The following is a 21,623-nucleotide window of genomic DNA, read 5'->3' as shown; positions in this document are numbered from 1 at the left end:
ACCATCAGGGCCAGGAGATTTCTTCTGGGGGAAAATGTGTAAATTACAAATTCAATTTCCTTGATAGTTACAGAGCATCATACTGTCTGTTTCACGTTGGGTGAGTGGTCACCACACGTGCTCACCACTAACCCCTGGGTATGGAGCCACTGTCCCGATCCTGTCCGCAGGGTCTGCGGTGACAGGCCCCCCCTTCACTGCTGACATTACTAATCTGTGCTTCCCCCTTTTTTGTGTGTCTTTAGAGAGATCTGTCAACTTTCCTGATCTCCTCAAAGAACCCGCTTTTTTTCATTTACTTTTTCTCATTTCCTTGTTCGTAACTTCATTGACCTTGTATTACATATTTCTATTATATTATTGTAATTTCATTGGTTCTGCTTATATGTATTATTTTCTCCCCTCTGGCCATCTTGGGGTCCTGGAGGCAGGAGTTCAAACATACCTGTTCCAGACAACGGGTATGTTTATGGCCGTGAACTTTTCCATCAGCACTGTGTTTGAGGTCTCTCCCACCAATTTTGAAATGTTTTACTTTTGCTGTTTTCAGGTTAAGATGCTTTCGGATTTCCCTTGAGAGTTCCTCTTGGACCCACGAATTACGGGCTGCTTCATTTCCAGGCGTTTGGGAATTCTCCCGTTACCGGGAGGAAACTTTCTTCTGGCTCTGTGATTTCACATCCCAGGATGCGGTCCCCTCGGGTTCCATGGTCCCAGTACCCATGGTCAGTCTGCCTTTTCCCCCCACCATTCAGCCTCTGGCACCTGTTCCACAGAGACCGCCAGGTGTGCAGTCTCACCTTGCGGGAGGAACGGGGAAAACAACATCTAGTCCATGCAAGGATGACAGCGCCACCCTCTAGATGCGGATCTAAAGCAAATCCTCTCGTGTGTCCACACAGTGGCATTTGGCTATAAGTGACACAGAAGCAGGCATTAAGTTGCCTGGCAGATTCCACCCCGACACGGCACACTGGTCCCAAACGGGGCACTGTTGTACCTGCAGATGAGGAAACAGGCTCAGAGGGGTGCTGAGTCGGAGGCATGGTTCTTCGATGAAAAGACTCAAATCCCAGCCCCCTGAGACCATCCCTGTGCTTTCCCAGCACTGACACGAAGTCACTCCTGGTCTAGCTGAGGAAAGTGAAAACCGAATCCTGTCTACTCTAACACCCTGGATCAAAAGCCCCCGGCTGGGGAGTGAGGCGGACCTGTGTCTGCTGTGTGGCTCAGGGGGATGCGCTTCACCTCTCTGTGTAGTTTCCTCACCTGTGAGTAGGACGGCCCCGTCACGTGACCACCGTGACCACAACGTGAGAGAAATCACACTGGGAAGAACACAGAGCCAACGTGGACTACGCATGAGCTAGTGCAGTCACCATGGAGCCACCCGTGGTCCGGGGAAGTCACCCACCACCCAGGGGAGTCACCCGCCGCCCAGAATGAGGGACCAACTGCGTCAGGACGGCCAGACGAAAACTCCAGAAGACTCACAGGTGTTCTTAGGATGAAATACACTCCCTGTAACGCGTTCGCTTTTTGTATCTGAAATCAAAGCCCTACGTCTCCCACGGGGACATTTACACACGGAAGGCACTAGGACGACACGCTAGCTACGCTGATGCTGAATGTGCACTGGCTGCGTGGGGCCATGGGCCCCACCGGCCCCACCGGCCCCACCCACACCGTTCCCCTCTCCGGGCCTTTCTCAAGTTCCGGAAGGGTTGATACTCCACATAGGGACCCCAGAGGCCAAGTCAGGGGCTGCTGCTCAACCTGAAGTTTCTTTCCGGCATTTTCTGTCCTCGGCTGATCATCCACACCCCCCGGCCGTCACCAGCACGTCTCCAACAAAGCTGGTCTCGATACACTGACATCAGCCTTTGGTCGTGGTGGGCTGGTGGGGGAGGAGGTGGGAACGAAGTCCCTGTGTTCGCCACCATCTACATCGTCCCAGTACAGAACAGATTTCTCCGCATGACGCTTACGGAACACACACGTGCACCAGCACCGCGCACCCTCTCCCTACTCCGCGCTTTACTCCCACCTGCTAGGAAAGGGGGCAGTGTGACCGCGGGGCTCTGCGCGGACAGAGACACAGTATGGTCCTGGAGCCACAGGGGACTTGGGGAGAAGGACAGCCCTTCCTCTAAAGGACGCATAGATCTGGTTTTCTCTAGGAAAGGAAGGACGGAGCACCGGCTGTCGTCACGACAACACTGCTGGGGAAGGAGGCGGGAGTTACGTGCTCTCCCAAAAACTGTGTGAGACGACCATTCAGGGAGCCTTCTTCCGCAGGAGAAAACCAGCAAAAGGAATCCACACTCACAGAGAAGAAAGATTTTCAAATGCGCCTGGGGGGCTCAATCCGTTGAGCGTCTTGTTTCAGCTCAGGTCATGATCTCATTGTTTGTGGGTTCGAGCCCCGCATCGGGCTCTGTGCTGGCAGCTCAGAGCCTGGAGCCTGCTCCGGATTCTGGGTGTCCCTCTCTCTCTGCCCCTGCCCCACTCATGCTCTGTCTCTCTCTCAAAAATAAATAAACATTAAAAATTTTTTAAATAATAAAATGAACACACATTTAAAAAATAATGCTAAATGGACGTTGGGCTCTAACTATAGCCCCTCTCCATGTGCCTGAGGTCATGCTTGAGGTCAGCCCGTCCTGGACTCTCAAGACAAGTGGTGGGGGGGTGTCCACAGGAAGGGGTGTAGAGCGGCCCCTTCACTACTGCTCAGCTACCGTTCCCTCCCGGGGCCCACATGTCATACTTGAACACCGCGCTGCGTATGGTAAGTGTTCGGGGGCTGCGACAGACCCCTCCCGACAGCCGTCGCTCCCCTGGGAAGATCCAGGAGAGCGGCTGGGGGTCTCGGGCGGGCGGCCGTGATGCGGAGCAGGGAGCTCCCCGGCCCTGGGGCCCCAGTTCCTCTGTAAAGGGCAGGCCTTCTTCCAGCTTCTGGGCAGAGAGGAGTGGAGAAGCAGGGATTCTCCGCCCCAGAGCCCACCGCCCCTCCCAGCTTGCTCGAGTGGCAGACCCGGGATGTACCGCAGACGTGCACCCACAGGACACAGGTGGTGATCAGCCCCCAGCATCTGCACAGCACAGTGACAGCCCTCCTCGCTTTCCAGGCTCTGGAGATTGGACACCCGCGAAAAGGTTTCTGCGTGAGTCGCCCGGGCGGGGGGAGGACAGACTCTTACCGTGAGCACCTCTGTACAGACCGCTGGCGCTGCCCGTCTGCGACCCGGGCGGGCTGAACGGCGCATAACGCGGGGGCGTCGTCACTGGAAAAGAAAGCAGAGCGGAGCCCTTGTGGCCGCGTCCTCCCTGACGGGGCGCCCTGCCCACCACGAGTCTGGCTCCGTTCTTACCATACAGTGTTTCCGCAGACACGGGAAACGCGGGCGTGGGAGAGGGTGAGTCACTGCCGCTTTTGGTTGGAGAGAAGTTCCTGCCACTGATCCCATCTGGGTCTGGGGGGTACGCGGCAGCCACCGTCTGGAATTGGCACAGGGAGTCAGGTGAAGGCCACCTCCTGACGGCGGGCCCGGACTGGCCCACCGTGCGGGGACAGGAGGCCGCGTCCCCACGCACAGCCCTGCCACTGGCGGCCACGGAAAACTGGGAAGAGCTTCAGTAACACGAAGGAAGAGGGACATCCCTGCGGCCTGTCCACTCCCGGACACACGGAGCTGGCAGAGACGGCTCAGCTCGGGGACGCGGGCGCTCGGGGGAAAAACAGGAAAAAAATCATCGCTACCTGTGGTGTGCCGGTGGGTACGTGAAAGAACACAGACACACCCACGGCACAGAGAACAGTCTGGAAGTATTCATCCCAAACGTCTCTCTTCTGGTCTATTCTGGGCTCCAATCTTCCCCCCCCAACCCCCGACGAGGAGGAAGACACAGAAGGGGAGGGCTCAGAGTACCGGGTTCCGACCCGTCTACCTGCAATATCTCAGCCGCACCCCCCTGGAAGATGCTCCGTGGATCCCACCACGGGGCCCCACACCCACCCCGACCCACTTCCTTCCTGCTTCCCTCCTGGGGAGTCTGTGTGCCCCTGGCCACTGCCGTCCACCTTCAGCCACCTGCCCGCTCCCATCTCACCCCACTGTGCAGTCAGGGCGCAGAGGCTCAGAGGAGCCTACGGTGGCCACGCCGTGCCCTCTGGGGAGGGCCATGCACCCGGGCTCTCCCGACCACACCCCCTGCTCTTCCGGGAGGAACCCCATCTGTGAGACAGGAGGGACCTGGGGTGTCAACAGGACTGCGATCGGGAAGTGTGCAGGCCCCGCTGTCAGGTGGCGGTGCGTACCTCCTTGGCGTCCGCCGGAGACAGGAAAGGCGCCAGGCTCACGGCCTGTTCCGCACCCGGGGTCTTTCCCCATCCACACTTGGGGAAGGCCGGCTGCCCCGCACCATCGTTGTCATACTGCCCGAGGCTGAGCTTCCGGAATCTTCCGCCCGGTGGCTCGTCCCCTGGGGAGCCTGACAGAGAGACACATGGGCTGCAGGTGATTTTACTGCAGCGAGCACACAGACCTTAATTAAGACCCGACCACACTTTCTCTAAGGGTGCTTCCTATTTTCTTTCACTTTTTGTTTGTTCTAGTTCCAAAACATTTTCATCTCCCAAAAGGAAGCCCCACGCCCCCTCCCTCAGCCCCCAGCAGCCTCTGTGGACTGGCCTGTTCCAGACATTTCCTATAAACGGAATCACACATCACGTGTCCTTTGCCGTCTGGCTTCTGTCACCGAGTGTGGTGTCCCAACCTGCCACTGTCTCGCCTACCTTTGTTCACTTCCTGTTTCTCCCAGGAGGGATCTTGGTGCACCTCAGGCCAGGACGGAGCCCGCCCTCCCCTCGTCGAGGGCGCACGGAGGATCCTTGGTGGCTAGAACCCGACCCGGCCAGGCCCCCTGATGGCTGCAGGCGCCTGGGGACTTTATGATCTGAGACCCCTCACCCCTTATCAGGCTTCGGGGTCCACTTTGGGGTCAGACTACTTGCATTTTGCTTTAGGACAGCCCAGGACGGAGCAGAGACACAGGATGTTTCCCTGACTCATGAACATGCCCCCGTACGCACCTGCCTGCACAGACATCTCCCTTCTTCAGATGCTGTCCCGCCTCTTTACCTTGGCACCCTGTCCATCCCCTATTTGCTCACGAGCACGACCCCAGCACACGTGGATAGTAACATCACATCTGTTAACTCGTTCACCCTTAATTTCATGCCTGGTCGGTGGTGCTTGCTCAGGGAGACTCGGGGGTTGCTGTCGATGGATGTGCGCGCGACAGTGGGGTCCTCACCCTTGGGGTGCACGAGGCAGCCCCGCCAGAAACCAGCAGCTCCTGCAACTGAGCCCCCCCACCCCCCCACCCCCCGCTGCTGAGCCGGATTCGGGGCAGGACAGAACCTTAGGACGCACCCACCATACCGAGAAAGGACTGGACAGGTGTCCAGTGGCAGGTGAGCACCAGGGACCTGTGGACCCATCGTTTGCATGAATCAATACCTCCTGCTTCTGAGCCTGTAAGAACATGGTCCAGGCAGCCACTAAGGGTCTGCTGCTGGCATGAGGCCCAGGCAGCCACTGAGGGTCTGCCGGAATAGGGTCCAGAGCATGCTCGACGGAAGTGGGGGGCATTTTCAGGCTGTGATCTGCACAGAAGCATCTCATGAAAGTTTCCCTTCCCAAAGGAGCAAAAACACAGGCAACATAGTCAGCAGAGGCCAGGCCTGTCTCGGTGACAGTCCCTGGCCTCCTCTGGGACCGAGAGCCTTCATCCCAGGGTGACACTCCTGGAGAAACAGGGCAGGTGTGAGATGCGGCCACAGCACAAGGACAGGCCAGCAGGAGCGACCCCTGCCAGGTGGGCAGGGCAAACCAAGTGAACCTGCAGCATGGAAAGTTAGGAGTTCACTTTGAGGAGTAAAAAAATGCACCAAAATGTTCATCGACGGCTGTCTCTGGTTGTGGGGTTCTAGGCAGCGTTCATGTTTCTTGTTCGTTTCCACCTTCTCTCAAGTTGTCACTAATGACATGTATTACTTTTTAATATTTATTTATTTATTTTGAGAGTGCATGAGCACAAGCAGGGTGTGGGCAGAGAGAGAGAAAGAGAGAGAGAGAGAGAGGATCCCAAGCAGGCTCTGCTCTGTCAGCACAGAGCCCAACGTGGGGCTCGAACCCCCCAACCATGAGATCGTGACTTGAGCCAAAACCAAGAGTCATACACTTAACCGACGGAGCTACCCAGGTGCCCCTGATATGTATTACTTTCAAAGCCAGAAAAATAAGATGCAGATGGTCTCCCAGGAGGAAGGTTTCCTTCCGCTCCACCAGGTCCTGTGTGCCAATTCCCACCCCCCGATGCGTCTCTGTGGCTCTCCCACTGGCAGAACCGATTCTGTGCCAGGGCGACTGTCTCTCTGCTTAGGGCCAGAGCCCGAGTCTGCGCCACGTCTGGGGGGCGGGGCTCGTGGGGGGCGCACAGCCCGGCGAGGGCAGGACAGTGTCCCCAGAGGCGGACACACAGGCGGCCCGCCCTTCGGTCGTTGGGCAAACTGGAAGGCAGGCCTGCCCACCTGCCGGGAGGGCCTCCCTTGGACTTGACTTGCATAACGAAATGCTGCACACCTACTCCCGAACTGTATGAAGAACCTGCGCCATCACCCCGGTGGTGCCCACGTTTTTCCTTTCCAGTGAAGAAGTCAAATCCAGGGAAAGGAGAAAACGAGAGACCAAACGAAGGCAGGAGAGACTCTCTGAGCTAAAGCTGCATGCCGGGAACACCAGCAGGTGGGCTCAGTCCCCCACGGGGAGGGGTCAGCTCTGAGAAGGCTCCCTCTCTGGGCCCCTGGGCACCTGCTGTCCCCACGCACCCCTGCCCTGTCCCAGCCCTACATCCCCGTTCAGACCCCCCACCCCACCCCGCCCCCACACTAAGATTCACCTGCTTCCTGCCACTTCCCAGCCAGTAGCCAAGGCGCCAGGACCTCACCAGCCCTGCAGGGTCACGCAGGATGCTGGAATGGATGCAGAAAACACGGCAGTCCAGGGCCGCGGGGGGGGTCTATGAAAATCCCTGGGGACCTGCACATCCGCCCACCCGCCCTGATCACGTTCTCAGTGCGATGTCCACAGAGGGCGGGCCAGAGGGCTCCTCCTTTACTGGCTGCTGTGAGCCTGCCCCACCCGGGGACCTGCTTCTCCTGCCCACATGCGGCATGTGGCCCGCCACGCGATGGTCACACAATTGGATGCCGCCAATCCCTGCGGTCCCCGTGCTGGGCATGCGCGTGTCTTCAGGCTGGTCTCCTTTCCTCCCGCCACTGGACACTACTTCCCAGGCTTAAAGTGGGGCAGGTGTCCCCAGGAGACCCCCTCCTTGCCATTCCCAAACACCAGTATGTCTCATGTTTGCAATTTGACTTTATTCCCGGGGAGGGGGGAGGTACTGGGATCACACCCTGGACTGTTCAGGTGTCACTTGGGCCTCGGCCAGGCTCCAGGAGGCTCAGGCTCACTGAGGGACGCAGGAGCTCGCTGAGCCTGAGACTCAAGCAACGCTGGGTCCTTCAGGCATTCAGGGGACACGCAATGACGGAGCCCCGCTGGGACTGGGCCATGCACACAGGACGATAGGTGGCCTCAGCCCCCGCACACCCAGTCACTCAGTCTACGGCAGATGCAACTTACACCACTCACCACCAGAAGGTGGGCAATAACGTCACCCTCGGTAACTCAGAACCCACCCGTACCCTCCCTGCACCACCCCACGGGGGCCATCTGATCAGGTCTACGAAGGACTTGAGATCCTACAGTGTGGGGTCACAGCCCCTCCTCTGTCCCACCGAAATAAATACTGTGACAGGAAGGAGGACTCACCACCCTGGTCCCTGGCGTGGGACCCCCTCCATCCTCCAAACTCCACAGCAGGGCTGGAGACCTGGGTGGTAGGGGAGTCACCTGCGGGCGGGGCTCTCCCGCCTCACCCAGCACTGGGTCAGCCCTCCGGGGACTGGGACCCACGCCCAGTTAGAACCACAAATCTAAAACAGCCGTTCGCAAACCCGGCTGCATATTAGAATCGCACTAAAATTCCTGGCATACAGACCTCCCCACCTTTCCCGTGGACCCTGAGGGGAGGCGGGCCCAGATTAGAACCTCCCGGTGTTACCAACACACAACCAGGCTGAGAACCGAGGCTGGGGTCGGTCGAGCCCGTATTCACACTGGAGTCGTGCAGGTTGGGGGGAGCGCTTAGGATAATTCTGATGCCCCCGTCACAACCCCGGTCAACTCAACCTGGCCCTCTAGGGGCAGAAAGTGGCCATGCTCCTGCTCTAGAGCAGACAGAAACCCATGACCTTCTAGAACAGCACCTTTATCTCCCATCTGGGCCGGCAGAAGGCGAGGTGCCCTCAAGCTATTTATTTGTCTTTATACAAGCAGAGAAGAGTGAAGCCCTGCGTCACCAGGCCTGCACAGCGGGTTCTGGAAACTCCCGTGCATTCTTAGGAGTGAAAACAAACAAAGTCCAAACACCGCCCCACGGTGTGCTTGAGGCCTCCGCCTCTGGACTTCAGCTCATTCAGCTAAACGCACCCACCTCCTCCAGAGACAGTGGGAGAGGTTAAGGGGCAGCATGACAGTGAAAGGCCCACCCTTCCTAGCTGAAAGTTTCCAGGAGGACACTGCGAGCTTTATTTCTGCCTAAACGGAAACAGGGATTGGCTGGCCAGATCTAAGAGGCTTTTGTTAGAAAGGCCTAGTGATGGGGCGCCTGGGGGGCTCGGTCCCATAAGCATGCGACTCGGTTTTGGCTCAGGTCCAGATCTTGTGGTTTGTGAGTTCCAGCCCCGCGCGTCTGGCTCTGTGCTGACAGCGTGGAGCCTGCTTGGGATTCTCTTTCTCTCTCTCTCTGCTCCTCGCCTGCTCCCTCTCTCTGTCTCTCTCTCAGAATAAAACTTAAAACAATTTTTAAATTAAAATTTAAAATTAAAAGAAAAAAATTCCTAACGCTGACAACCACGCAGGACCACAGCACGAACGGCCTTCAGCAGCACAGACCTCTGCTTCTGGGGCTGTTTCCACCGTCTGTGACCCCAGCCCAGACTCGAGAGAGCCCACGGGAACGGGCTGTCACTGGCAGAAGGATGCTAAGAGGCCAAGTGAGGCAAGCCTGTCTCTCTGCATTGCAACACTGAAAGGCCTTTTCACCGGACACACTGAAGCACACGGTCAGCTAGCTAGTGCTGCTTGCAAAACGGCCTGCTCAAAAGGGAAACGGTATGTCCGAAAAGCTAGGAAGTCTCTCCTTCCAGTATGAGAAACTTGAGCAACACACCTCGCATGTTTCACTGCCCTAAGCTAGGACCTCAAGCACATACGGGGGAAGCCAGAGAGCCGCCAAAAGGCGAGATCGCGCCTCGACTCACACGGGACTTTCATTTTTTTTCTTAATCTTTGCTTTTGAGAGACAGGGAGAGAGAGAGAGAGCACACGAGCAGGGGAGAAACAGAAAGAGAGGGAGATGCAGAATCCGAAGCAGGCTCCAGGCTCTGAGCTGTCAGCACAGAGCCCGATGCGGGGCTCGAACTCACAAACCGCGAGATCATGCCCTGAGCCGAAGTTGGATGCTCAATTGACTGAGCCACCCAGGCACCCCTGACTTTTATTTTAATGTTTATTTATTTTTGAGAGAGAGAGAGAGAGAGAGAGAGAGAGAGACAGAGCATGAGCAGGGGAGGGGCAGAGAGAGAGGGAGACACAGAGCCGGGAGCAGGTTCCAGGCTCCGAGCTGTCAGCACAGAGCCCGATGTAGGGCTCGAACCCATGAATTGTGAGATCATGACCTGAGCCGAAGTCAGACGCTCAATCGACTGAGCCACCCAGGCGCCCCTCACACGGGACTTTTACACTCAAGACACCATCAGCAAAGGCTAGGGCCTGGCTTCGGTTCCCTTTTGTGCTTATTTGAATTTATCTTCCTTTTGAATGATCCTTCCCTTCCCCAAATGGTCTCCTCAGACATGTCATCTCCATTTTTAGCAGCTGTGGCGTTGACGGAGGACGGTTGCCAGAGCTGTCCACCTGCAGGGCCGCCCTCAGTGGACGTGCGGGCAGGTGCCGGCTGCTGGGCTGGAAGGAGAAATGACGCACGAGACTTCTGAACAGAAGCAGGAGCTGGGACACCCCCGGGGCCATCCCTGCTCAGACGTCACGACCTCCCTACCCCGTTAGAGAGGATCTCACCGCCCTCTATCCACGGACTGAAAAATAAACTGGCACCTGTCCGAAAGTGAGAGTGCCTGGGGCCATCACACCTGTGCGGACCGGCTGCTTGTACCACACCAGAGCCCAGAGGGTCTCCAAGGCGAACTTTCAAACATCTGAGGGGGTGGTCCCCAAGACATGTTAAACAACAAATTGCCACGTGGCCTGGAGGTTCCACTCAAGAACTGAAAACATCCCGACTAATACCTGTACGTGGTTGTTCCTGGCGGCGCTATTCACGGCAGCCCCCTGCGCTCAGATGAGTGGAGACACGTGACGTGGCCCAACCACACAGGGGAGTACCATTCAGCCCCACGCGGCAACGAAGCTCTAACATACGCCACACCACGGAGGAGCGTGGAAAAGCGGACGCCCGCGAAAGCAATCAGACACGGCAGGCCACACGTTGTACGATTCCACGCACGAAATACCTGGCACAGGCCAACGCGTGGAGTCAGAAAACAAGCCAGGGGCTGGGGCCGGGCCTGACTGCTGATGGCTATGGGCTCGGCTGGGATGCGCACTGCGCAAGTTACTAAACTCGGGGCTTTGGAGAGTTGCCACGGATGCAGCGGGTCTCGGGCGTTCTGTGGGCTCCTACGCCAAAATGGCACGGGCTCTTCCATTTCTCCTAATACCCAGTATCAGGGTAGGAGCTGCGGCCACCCCTCCGACATCTCCACAGGGCGGCCTCACTGCCAGGCTCCCACCCAGGGGCCCCCCGCCCCGCAGACATGCTCAGAGGCAGCCATCCTGGTGCTGAGGTGACCCTGGGCTGTGGCAGGTCTGCAGGTCTCTCCCACGGGAAACAAGGTGTGCAGGGCCATGGGTTCAAGCTGTTTTCTGAGCACCATCAAACCCTCACGATCCCACAGCGGATCCCTTCGCTTTGGGGTTGAACACGTAACTTAAACGGATGGGCCTTCCACAATCGATCGTTGCAAGTGGCTGCTTCTCACTGCTCTGAATTCCCCTCAGTATAAACAGGTCCCCTGACTTGGGAGTATTAGAGCGACAGACGCCCTCATCTGTGGAAGCACATGAAGACGCCGGCAGTGAGGCCCGCCCGCAGGATGGGGGCCTGCTGGGGTCCTGTAATCGTGGGCTGGGGGTTGACGTGACAGGAACAAAGTATTCAGCAACACGAAGCAAGGAGCCCTCGAGGTCCGGGAAAAACACAGCCCACTGTCTGCCGTCGGCGGGACCACAAATTTCACAGACTGAGTCATTTCTTCGGTTACCTGGTGTCATCAGGTGACGTCTCCCCCACTTAACGGATGTGACCCAAGAAACCGCCTAACCGGGCTGCAGGGAGGGGCGCACAGACGTCAGCCACAGCCAGGGAGTCAGACCAGCACGAGGGAGCCATAGAGGTACAGAGGGAGCAAACACCACGGAACCCAACTCCCCCCCACCCCGTTTCACCAGGTCAAAGCTTTCGTCAGAAATCTCTGGATGGGGGCCAGGCTCCCCACACTGCCCTGTGATGAACCTCCTGAAGGGCCCAACTCGGCAGAGCCATCCACTTTTCCACCAGCACCACACCCCCCTGCTGACAAACAACACCGTGTGCCGGGACACAAAGGGGTTTCCTGGCTCGTGGTGGGGTCAGGAGTTTAGCGGAAGAAGAGCTCAGCCATGCGATGCAGGGTCACACAGACGGTAGCTCTGTGCACCTGCCACGGTAGGTGCCGAGATCACAGGTGACGCAGGGAAGCTCAAACATAACGCCTGGAACAGCACGAGCACTCAGAGTGACAGTGCTTACTCTCGCTGTTAACCACCGTCATGAACAACGCCAGTATCACCCTGGTGATCATCAGTCCCACCATCTCCTCCATTACTACCTTCGTCACCATTGTCATCATCTCCATCACCACCATCCTCCTCAGAAGCAGGCAGAGCGCCTGGGGGCAGGGACCTATTCCTGCTCTACTGCAGGGGACGCTGGACAGGTCATTTCATCTCTCGATGCCTCCCAAACCTTAACCATAAGACAGGAATCCATCCAGGCAGCAAAGGGGCCTGAGGGAGAGGAAAGGGGTCCAGGGAGCAACGCCAGAGAGCGGCAAGGTCGCCATCGGTGTGACCGGCTCAGCAGGACAGGTGGCCTTCGGGCCCACACACAGAAGGACGAGGAAGTGAGAGTGTCCCCCGCTTTGTGACTCCCGTCTTCGCTTACAGCAGGGACCCAGGGAGCCTGCTGACATACCAGCGCAGGACGGCCTGGCCTCCTGTGGACACCATGCTCTTGAGGGGGCGCTGGGTCCAGACCCTGCCTGAGCCCGGCCGGGGGTCTTGTCCTCGGCCTCCCCGGATGTTGGTGGCGCGCAGGCTTGGACGCCCGGCCGGACTCCCCGCAGCCTCCACACGCAGCTCCCTGCCCCTCACAGCCTCCCTCCGTCCCAGCACCGCTGCCCGCTGGCTGCCCTCCCAGGCTGACCCGCCAGCTCTCCGCGGCCCCCAGCTTTATGCCACCCAGACACAGAGAACAAGTCACAGACCCCGTCCCAACACCTGTCCCTACGTTCACGAAGCCACACACCCCGAGGTCACCGCCTGTCTGCTACAGCCACCCCAGCCTCCCAGGCCCCACAGCAGGACAGCAAGGCCCCGCCCTGGTCCCTGCGCCACACGTCCCGGGGCTCAGGACCCCACAGCCCTAGCCTCCTGGAGTCAGCGTGGCCCCACAGCAGCAGGGGCGCATAGAGATGGTGCCTGGATCCCCTCATCCCCGACTGCCTGGAACCCACCCCTCCCTCCATCCTTCCCTACGCCCGAGCCCCCCACCCTCTGGGCCTGGCCATGAGCAGCCCCCTGCTCCCAGCAAAGCCAGCTCGGGACTGTGCACTTGGTGACCTGTCCCCACATGGTCGTGCCCAGGGGCCCGACTGTCCTCCCTGCGGGCCTCCCCCAGACCCAGAAAAGAGCCCAGCACGCGAGGCCCCATTCTGTAAAGGCACGCATGAACGCAGTGTGCAACCACCCGCTCACCTTGCCGCACCGGGGCCCTGCCGGGGCCCTCTCCCGCATCCCACAGCCTGCCTCCCAGGCTGTCGGGCGGCATGGGGCCGTTGGCCTGGATGCCCGGTGTGTTCATGTGGGTGGGGACGGGCTCAAAGGTAGGGTCCAGCTCCAAGATGAGCCTGTTGAGCTGCTCGATGGACTGGTCGATGTCCAGGGTGGGCGAGCCCGGGGAGGGGTCCGCGCCGGGCTCCGGTCCGGTCCCGTTCAGGACCCTGACGTCTGGAAACCTGGGCTTGAAGGCTTTGCCGGGAGGGGGCCGCTGTGCATCGGGGAGGTGGGGCCCAGGGCCCACGCTCCTCTGCGGGGCCGCTCTGCTGCCGGTCCCCCGGGTGGGGGTGACCGGAACCCGGGGCTGGGCCTGCAGCAGGCCGGACCCATCCTCCGGGCCACGGCCGACAAGCCTGGCCTCCCCGTCGGGAGCAAAGCTGTACTGCTGGGCGGCCACAATCTGCTGCTGGCACACCCAGGTGTGTGTGGAGTAGCCGCTCTGCCCGTAGGCCTGCGTCTGCGCGGACACAGAGGGCCTCCGCAACGCTGGGGGTGGCTGCTTGGCCTCTCGGATCCCGAAAGCCCGCTCCCGCTCGAACGGGGCGTCCACGCCGAGGCTCAGGTCGGGGGCGAGGCCGCCGTGCGCATCTTCGCCAGCACTGCTGCCAAAGCCGTCGGACAGGAGGGAGTTCTGGCTGCTCTGGTAGCAGGCGAAGGGGCCCAGGTGGGCCGACTGGTGTCCCTCCGAGGACGACAGGGTCCCGATGCTGTCCACGCTGTGCAGGTCATGGCCGGGCATGTCGTCGTCCAGGATGTCCGTCTCCCGCTCCTTGAGCGCGGCGTCTCCGTTCACGTGCACCTGAGCCGGCACGACGTGGCGTGTGCCGCTGTGCTTGCTGAGAGCATCGGTCATATCCTTGAGGGGGCTTCCGGAATCTTCCAGGCCAAAGCCGCTGAGCAGCTGGTCCAGCTCGGCCTTCTCCTGGGGGCTGAGGCCCCGCCTGGGGCCCGCAGCCAGCCGCTCCTCCGTCCTGTCGGTCCTGACGGAGGCGGTGGAGTGGCCAGAGTCGCTGCTGACGGACAGGGTGTGGTCACCGTGGTCTGGGCTGGTGGCGGCGGGGATGGCTGGGGCCCCGCCTGGGACGCCGGGATCTGAGGCACTCTTCTTCCTCACCTTGGCATACAGGCTGCCATCGACCGGGCCCTGCGTGTGTGGCACTGGGGGAGAAAACGGAGACCGGCTGTGAGTCAAGGTTGAAAGCGGCCTTCAGGCTCCCGGGATGCACATGTGCACCTGCCTGAACCAAAAGACGAACCCGTAACAGACAATGCGCTGTAATTGGGGACAAGTACTCCTCCGGGACCCCAAAATTCTGCATTCCCCCCCCACACACCGGCAGAGCAAGTACCAGCCCAAGCAATTCTCGCAGCTTCAGGCCCCAGAACCCTTTCTACCTTTTTACGCAAAGGGAGCCATCACTTAGAGAATTTTCCAGATTCTCCAAGCTTAGGAGTCATCCTGTCTGGAGGACTGGGAGTTAATTTTGTCACGAGCCTGAACCCTGAGCACGGCCGAGCCTGCAAATCATCAGGAGGCGAGAACCCATCGTGCATGGGACACAGGGGCCAGCTGGCCCTCGGTGGGGAGAGACATACAGGGGCCTGTCGGGACTGCGCCATGGAGCGGTGTCCTTCCACCGGGAGGGTGAAGCGAATCTTCGTGCACTGACCTCCCTCTGCCTGGCAGGACAGTCGGGAAACACAGATGAGGCCTCACATCAGGGCAGGAAGAGCGGACCCCCTGCTACTATTATTAACTACGGACGGGCAGGCGCAGAGCGGGGTCCCGGGCGAGCCAGTGTCCACACCCTCTTGCCCCCTGGGACACGGCAGGGACACCAGAGCGAGGCAGCTGCCGAGGGCTGCACCCGCGCTCTGGGCACCTGGGAGCCACCACATCCAGGGGTGACTGGGCCTCTGGAGAAACCCGCCCTGAGGTCCGGCTCCCGGCCTGGCGGGCCGGGTGCCCGCGACCACGGAAGTGCCCAGGTCACGCTCTGACATGCGGCTGGACTCGTGCAGGGCCCGTGTTCCCATGGCCCATGCTCCCCCGGCTGCAGATGAGGGTGTGTTCTATATGCAGGCTTGACGTGAGGGTGAGGAGACACAGCGCGCGGATGAGGGGCTTCACTGGCCTGAGAAAACACGCATTTACTTTGGCTTCCGTGGGAGCCCCTATGGCGCTGGGAGGCATCAGCCCCTGCGAGACCCACGGAGCATGAGCCTTCCCTCCCCGTGAGGCTAGAGGCAGCTCTGTATGAATCTCTGACCCCACCGCATCGACGGACAGAGGGGTCTGAGTAGGCCTGGCCGGCGGGTGTCTGGCCAGAGCACAAACCACTGGGCCGCACAGCCGGGCGGCCATCACAAATTCTAGAAGCGCGTCCCACCTGCCAGAACTGTGCATCCATGACTTCCACATCCTTCTCCCTAAATCTCAAATAAACGCACAGGCGCAATGACTTTTTAAAGGAAGCCAAGAGTGGTGCCTGGGTGGCTCAGTCAGTCAAGTGTCCGACTTCAGCTCAGGTCATGATCTCACGGTTCGTGGGTTTGAGCCCCGCATCGGCTCGGAGCCTGGAGCCTGCTTCGGATTCCGTGTCTCCCTGTCTCTCTGCCCCTCCCCCACTCATGCTCTGTCTCTGACTCTCTCTCTCTCTCTCTCTCTCAAAAATGAATAAACATTAAAAACATTTTTTAATAAAATTAAAAAACTAAAAAGTTAAAAAAATTAAAATTAAAAGAGGAAGCCAAGAATGAATGGTACAAAATTTCTTCCAGTGATTGTTCTGAGTTAGAACCCCTTGGCCAGCCCCAGGCCAGGAATGGTCCACAAGGAAGGGTCTGTGTGATGGGTACAGGACCTGAAATGCCCTGGGCCGAGGAGTCCCCAGTTACCCTCAGTACCCTCAGCCCTACCCTCAGTAGCCATCTCAAGACAATAGCAAACGCATTATGACCCCACACTGGCTCTGTGTGAGACCCAGCACTTAGGACATTGGATCCGTAGCCCCCTGGTTAGGACATTGGATCCGTAGCCCCCAGGGAGCTCAGGGACCTTCCCACCCACAGTGAGGACAAGACACAGACATATGCCACCACGGGCTTCCGCCTAAACGTCCTACCACACACACAGGTTGCAAGACCCATGTCCCATCTTCAGGAAAGGAACAGGAAGCAGCACAGCCCCAAGACAGACCTACCCAAACCTGGGGATCCCGCTGTCAGAGCTCGGGTCTTCCCAAAGGCCCAGGAGCTCTGGGGACTGTCCAGATGTGCCCACAGACACACCCACTTGTGATACGGGGGCAGGGGAGTTGGCTGTGGGGCGAGGAGGAGGGGAGGGGTCTCGGGCCCCCACGCCCCCACCCTGTACTCTGGCCAAGGGCTAACACTTCTACAAGCATCTGGTCTGGTTTTTCACTTGAAGGAACAAGATGTCCCTGTTCCCCTGCAGCCTAGAGATGGGAGTCCCAATCCACATTTATGCTCCTGCATTCAGCTCACTCTCTGTTCAAGCCCCTGGCTCCTCATTTACAAAATAGACTAATTATCCCTATCTTTTAGGGCAGTTATGGGACAGACCAACACAGGGGGCCAGTAAGCTATCATCAGCAGGCAGAGAGAGGTCTGTCCCAGGTGGACAGAGCCCAGGAGTCCCTCCCTGCCCCCCGCTGCTCCTAGACCACAGCAGGCACACACCTGCCCCTGCCCCAGGGCCTTTGCTCATGCTGTTCTTTGCCTCAATTGCTCTCCATCCCAGCTCGTTCCCTCCTCTCCTCAGCAGAGCTTCCCTGACCATCCTTTCCCCTGGAGTAGGGGGCTTCCTCTGTTTGTCTGTGGTACAACTACCTGCAAACACACTGTAGGTGTGCACACATATTATGTACTGTCTGTGCCCCCCACCACAACACGGGCTCTGGGAGGCCTTGGGGGTTTTTGCTCCTGGTGGTATCCACAAAATTAGGGAACAGATCCTGGTACCCAGTGGGCACCAAGTAACCAAGAGACGCAATGCTCTATTATGTTCTCATGCAAGAAAAACTGGGGAGCTATTCTGGAAAGTTCCACCATCTCTGTGGGCAAGAGCTGAAAACCACTAACTAGGCCAAGACAAACACACAGCAGCAGGGTGTGAAGGCAGACGTGGCTGCAGCCCGGGTTCCCCACCTCCCGGCAGCGATGCCCCCCACACCGGACCCCCCCCACCCCCCGGACCCCGTGAGCCTGGCCCGGGACAGTAGTCACGCTGCTGGCTGGTCTCCCAACGCTACAGAGCAAAGCTGCAGAAGTACCTGAGGGCACCCGATCCGAGGCTCCAAGACATCAAAGAAAACACATTGTGTCCCACTGTGTCCCTGGGCAGGCAGAGGAGCCAGTCGGGGGCCACAGGACGGGGCGCAACCGTGAGGAGGGCACAGCCCTGGCATACAGTGGGTGCATTAACGATGGCACTGTGTCTCTGCACTTCCCGCCTCCCCCGCTGCCCTGCCTGCAGGCTTCCCCATAAGCCACGTCTTCTCCCAGGTTCACGGCCCACCTCTGGCTTCTGCACCGCACACAGGAAAGCCCCACGTCACCTACACGGGGCTGCTGTCGTGTTTCCAGAGACCCAGCATGAAAACAGCAGGGCATGGGTGGTGAAAAGCCTCCCAGTTGGGAGCCCAACGCCAGGGGCTTGCGTGGCCGCCCACCCAGCCCTCCCTCCCCTCCCCAAAACACTAACTCGGGCCCCACCCCCCGTGCAGAGCCCCCAGAGGCCTCGCGCCACTGTTAAGGATGCCCATACTTGAGGATGGCATAGGGCCCCTTATGATGCGGCCCGGGTCTGGAAAAGAAAAGTGCAAAGTGTTATCCAGGGCCCAGATGCAGCCCAGACTCCAGCTGTGGTCCCAGGTCCCTTGTGCAGGTGTGGCTGGGCCCAGGGTCAAGGAAGATGCGGCCCCTCGAGGGAAGGAGGCGCCAGGCTTCCAAGTTCCGCATCATCTGGGAACTGGACACTAGAAGCGGCCCCTGGGGGGTGGGTGTGTGGTCCAGGACGGAGATTCTGGAAGGTTCAGCCAGTGGCTTCTTCTGTCCCCAGGGCATCTTTTTATACAGTTCAACAATTCGTTTTAACTTTGTGTTTCCAGCTCAAAGGGAATCTGACTGATCCTTGTTCCGCCAGGGAAAACCCTGATCCCAGAAGGTAGGGGCCGAGGGGGACGGCACCCGTACAGTGCCCCTGTGCTCGGAGCTTTGCAGCTGGGCATACAGACTCACTGCCTTCACTGGTCCAGCCCGGGACCAGCCAACTCCCCCCAAGCCATACCCCCCTCTCCTGTCACCTTTCCCTTCGAGCTGCCCCCACCCCTCCGGCCGGAACCCCAGGCTCCTTTCCACAGGAGGCCTGGGAGTTGCCTGGTAATGATTTCCCCGCCCCCAGGGCCTAGTTAAAAATCAAACACACAATAATTCAGCTCTGATTAAGGCTGAATGACACAGCAGGGTGGTTTATCATCTGGAAAAGAACAAGAAGGAAGAAAACACAGAACAGGCTGGGACCCCGCCCCGGCCCTGCCCACCCCACCTGCCCTGGGAAGGGGGCTTTCCTACCAAGAGAGAAAGAGGCACTCAAAAAACATTTCAGAAGTAATGCAAGAACCTGGGTAAAACCAAAAACAAACCAAAACAGAGAACATACCTTCCCATGCTGGCTGAACACACATTAAGCAACACCCACCTGTGCTCACAGGTGTGTTAAAAATCAGCCAAAGGGAACGGCGGAATCTTCTCCCAGACACGGACCACTCGGCCCCCAAAAAGGCACAGAAATGATGGGCAGGATGGGCGGCTGTCCCGGGGCCCCGCTTCCAACAAAAGTCCACTCAAAACAAAGAACAAACCCGACGGACTTATATAGCGACCTGGATTCCTTTCTTTTTTCCACATACTGACCCTGAATCTTACGTTCTATTCTTGTGTCAGGTTTGTTCAAGCCCGTTAAGCGTCTGACTCTAGACTTCAGCTCAGGTCATGACCTCACGGTTCGTGGGATCGAGCCCCGCGTTGGGCTCTGCACGGGCATCGCAGAGCCTGCTTGGGATTCTCTCTCTTTCTCTCTCTGCTCCTCCCCCGCTTTCTCTCAAAATGAATAAATAAACTTTAAAAAAAGAAAGCTCAAGTTTCATTTCAAAAGAGAGAACAGGGTGCTCCCCATGAGTCCTCATTGGAGAAAACGAGAAAGCGCCCAGGGGGAATGTTCACCGGAGGGCCCCACGCACTTGCCAGCTGCCGGCGACCAACAGAGAAGGAGGAGGAAGGGTCAGGGGACTCCCTTCCGTGCTCAGGCCGGGCTACAGGGGGAGAAGCAGGAGGTGAAGGAGCAGCGGGCACATCTCAGGCATCCGACGGGCCGACAGGGGCAGAAGGGGGGAGCAGGATGCGAGAAGGTGCATGCCCAGACGGGGCTATGCCTTCAGGGGAACAGAGAGGTGGGGACGCCCTTTCCCGAAATCGCCATGGCATCAGGATGACATTCTGAAGGCAAAGGCTCTTCGTGCCTGGGCTCCGTGACACCCCCGGGATGGGTCTCACTTAATCCCCAGAGCGATGCTGTGAGGCAGGAATTGGAAACCCCATTTTGCAGATGAGAAAACAGAGGCTCGGAGAGGCTGTGCAGATGTTTCAGACAAAAACAGGCCTCCGGAACGGGGGCAGAGCATCTGGGACTCCACCGCGACCTCGGACCCACCCCAGGTTCCTGCCGCCCGGTATTTTAAAACACTGAACTTCCAGAGGTGACCAACCGCTTCTGTGGAATTAACAACTTAATTTTGGAGAGGAATTTGCCGGAATGTTTTCTCTGCAATTTCCACACACACACCCCACTCCCTCCTCGGCAACCGCCCGGACAGTGTGCTTTCCTCCCTAACTCCTGACGTGCCTCCTGGTGCTCCAGGCCGCTGGGCTGGTGCCAGGTTCTGTGTCCCTTTCCCAGGCTGCAGGGCAGCGGGCACCCAGGCAGACTGTGTGTCTCTGTGCTCAGAATCATGACCTGCCCCCTCCCGCTGTGCCCACAGCCGCTGGGGACAGGACCCCCCACCCCCGAGAAAGGGAAGTCCGCCTGCCAGGACGCACCTGATTGGCCATTTCTCTGCATTCAGAGGGTCACAGCTGCCTCCGGCAGGACCCAGGGGACGTGTTCCGGTCACGCTCCACGTGACTCGCTCCGGCCACCCAGCCAGACCGACCGCTTCAGCACCATGTCCCCACAGCCCACGGTTCTCACGGCTTCCCAGCAAGGAAGAAGGAACATCACAACCAGCCCCCCATGGCCTTCCGGGATAAAGGCCCTCGAGGGGAGGCACGGAGGGGCCCCAGGGGTGATCAGCGACACAGAAACGTCCTGTATCTTGGCTGTGGTGGGAGCTTCGTAGAAAGAAAGGCAAACTTGAACAGCACACTAAGCTCAGTACATTTTACCGTACGTAAAGTACCCCGCGATCAAAACCCCCGTCGTGTGAAGTCAAGAAGGAAAGGAGACTCAGTGCGCTGCGTCCACCCTGCTGTGGTTCCCTCCCCCTCCTCCCTCTCTTCTAGGCCTTTCCTTCCTGCTCCCAGGCCCCGTGATGTGGCCAGAACTCTCCTCCCCTTGGGGTGGCGGTCCCTGGGGCCCCTCTGTGCCCCCCTCTGTGCCACAGAGTCCGTGTGGACTTTTCCACGGGAGTGGATTATGAGCACACTTTCACTCCCTTCCACAATCCATCTGGGTTCCAATCCTGATTAAAAATCCTGACCGCAGCTGTGTGACCTTGGGTGAGTTACTCAGCCCCTCTGACCTCACTTTCCTTATCTGCGGAGAACTGACCCGGCGAGGGGGAGGGAGAGCAAGGGCAAGTTGGAGGAGAGCTGCTCTGGGATCACGGGACTATCCAGGGAGACCACCACAGACAGTGTCACACGTCGGCCCAGGGAGAACACTGTCCCCTCTCTGTCCCGGTGACCGATTCCGGGATCCCCTACCACCTGTGTCTGTGTTCTCTGGGCCCAGAGCCTGGGGAGCAGGAGCTAGACCCATCAATGAGTGCCTGGAATTCAGCTCAACCAACCGTACCCTTTGGGAACTGAGCTGAAAGACGGATTCTTCACAGAACAGCGAAGAAGATGGTTTTTTAAAATAACATCCCCCAATGCTCCCGAAGTCACGGTCTGACCTGACCCAGGCCACCAGGCAGGCTTCAACTGTCCTGCACATCCCACAGCCTGGCCCTGGGA

At 58.8% G+C, this 21,623-nt stretch overlaps 1 protein-coding gene across 18 annotated transcripts in view; it reads right to left on the bottom strand.

The window, feature by feature from the left end:
* The window catches only part of TNS3 (tensin 3), a 215,715-nt gene that overhangs the window by 55,109 nt on the left and 138,983 nt on the right, over window positions 1–21,623 (bottom strand). For 17 of the 18 annotated variants that reach the window (XM_053218741.1, XM_027045988.2, XM_053218739.1 and 14 more), the window contains 4 exons: window positions 13,287–14,525; window positions 4,322–4,494; window positions 3,375–3,501; window positions 3,204–3,287 (listed from right to left, as the gene is read on the bottom strand). In XM_053218741.1, the coding sequence (XP_053074716.1) occupies window positions 3,204–3,287; window positions 3,375–3,501; window positions 4,322–4,494; window positions 13,287–14,525 (1,623 nt within the window). The remainder of the gene's footprint in view (window positions 1–3,203; window positions 3,288–3,374; window positions 3,502–4,321; window positions 4,495–13,286; window positions 14,526–21,623) is intronic. The other variant, XM_053218744.1, reaches the window with a different exon arrangement.

Source organism: Acinonyx jubatus, chromosome A2 (genome assembly GCF_027475565.1).
Source record: "Acinonyx jubatus isolate Ajub_Pintada_27869175 chromosome A2, VMU_Ajub_asm_v1.0, whole genome shotgun sequence".
Classification (NCBI taxonomy): Eukaryota; Metazoa; Chordata; class Mammalia; order Carnivora; family Felidae; genus Acinonyx; species Acinonyx jubatus.
This window is presented reverse-complemented; position numbering and strand designations above follow the sequence as displayed.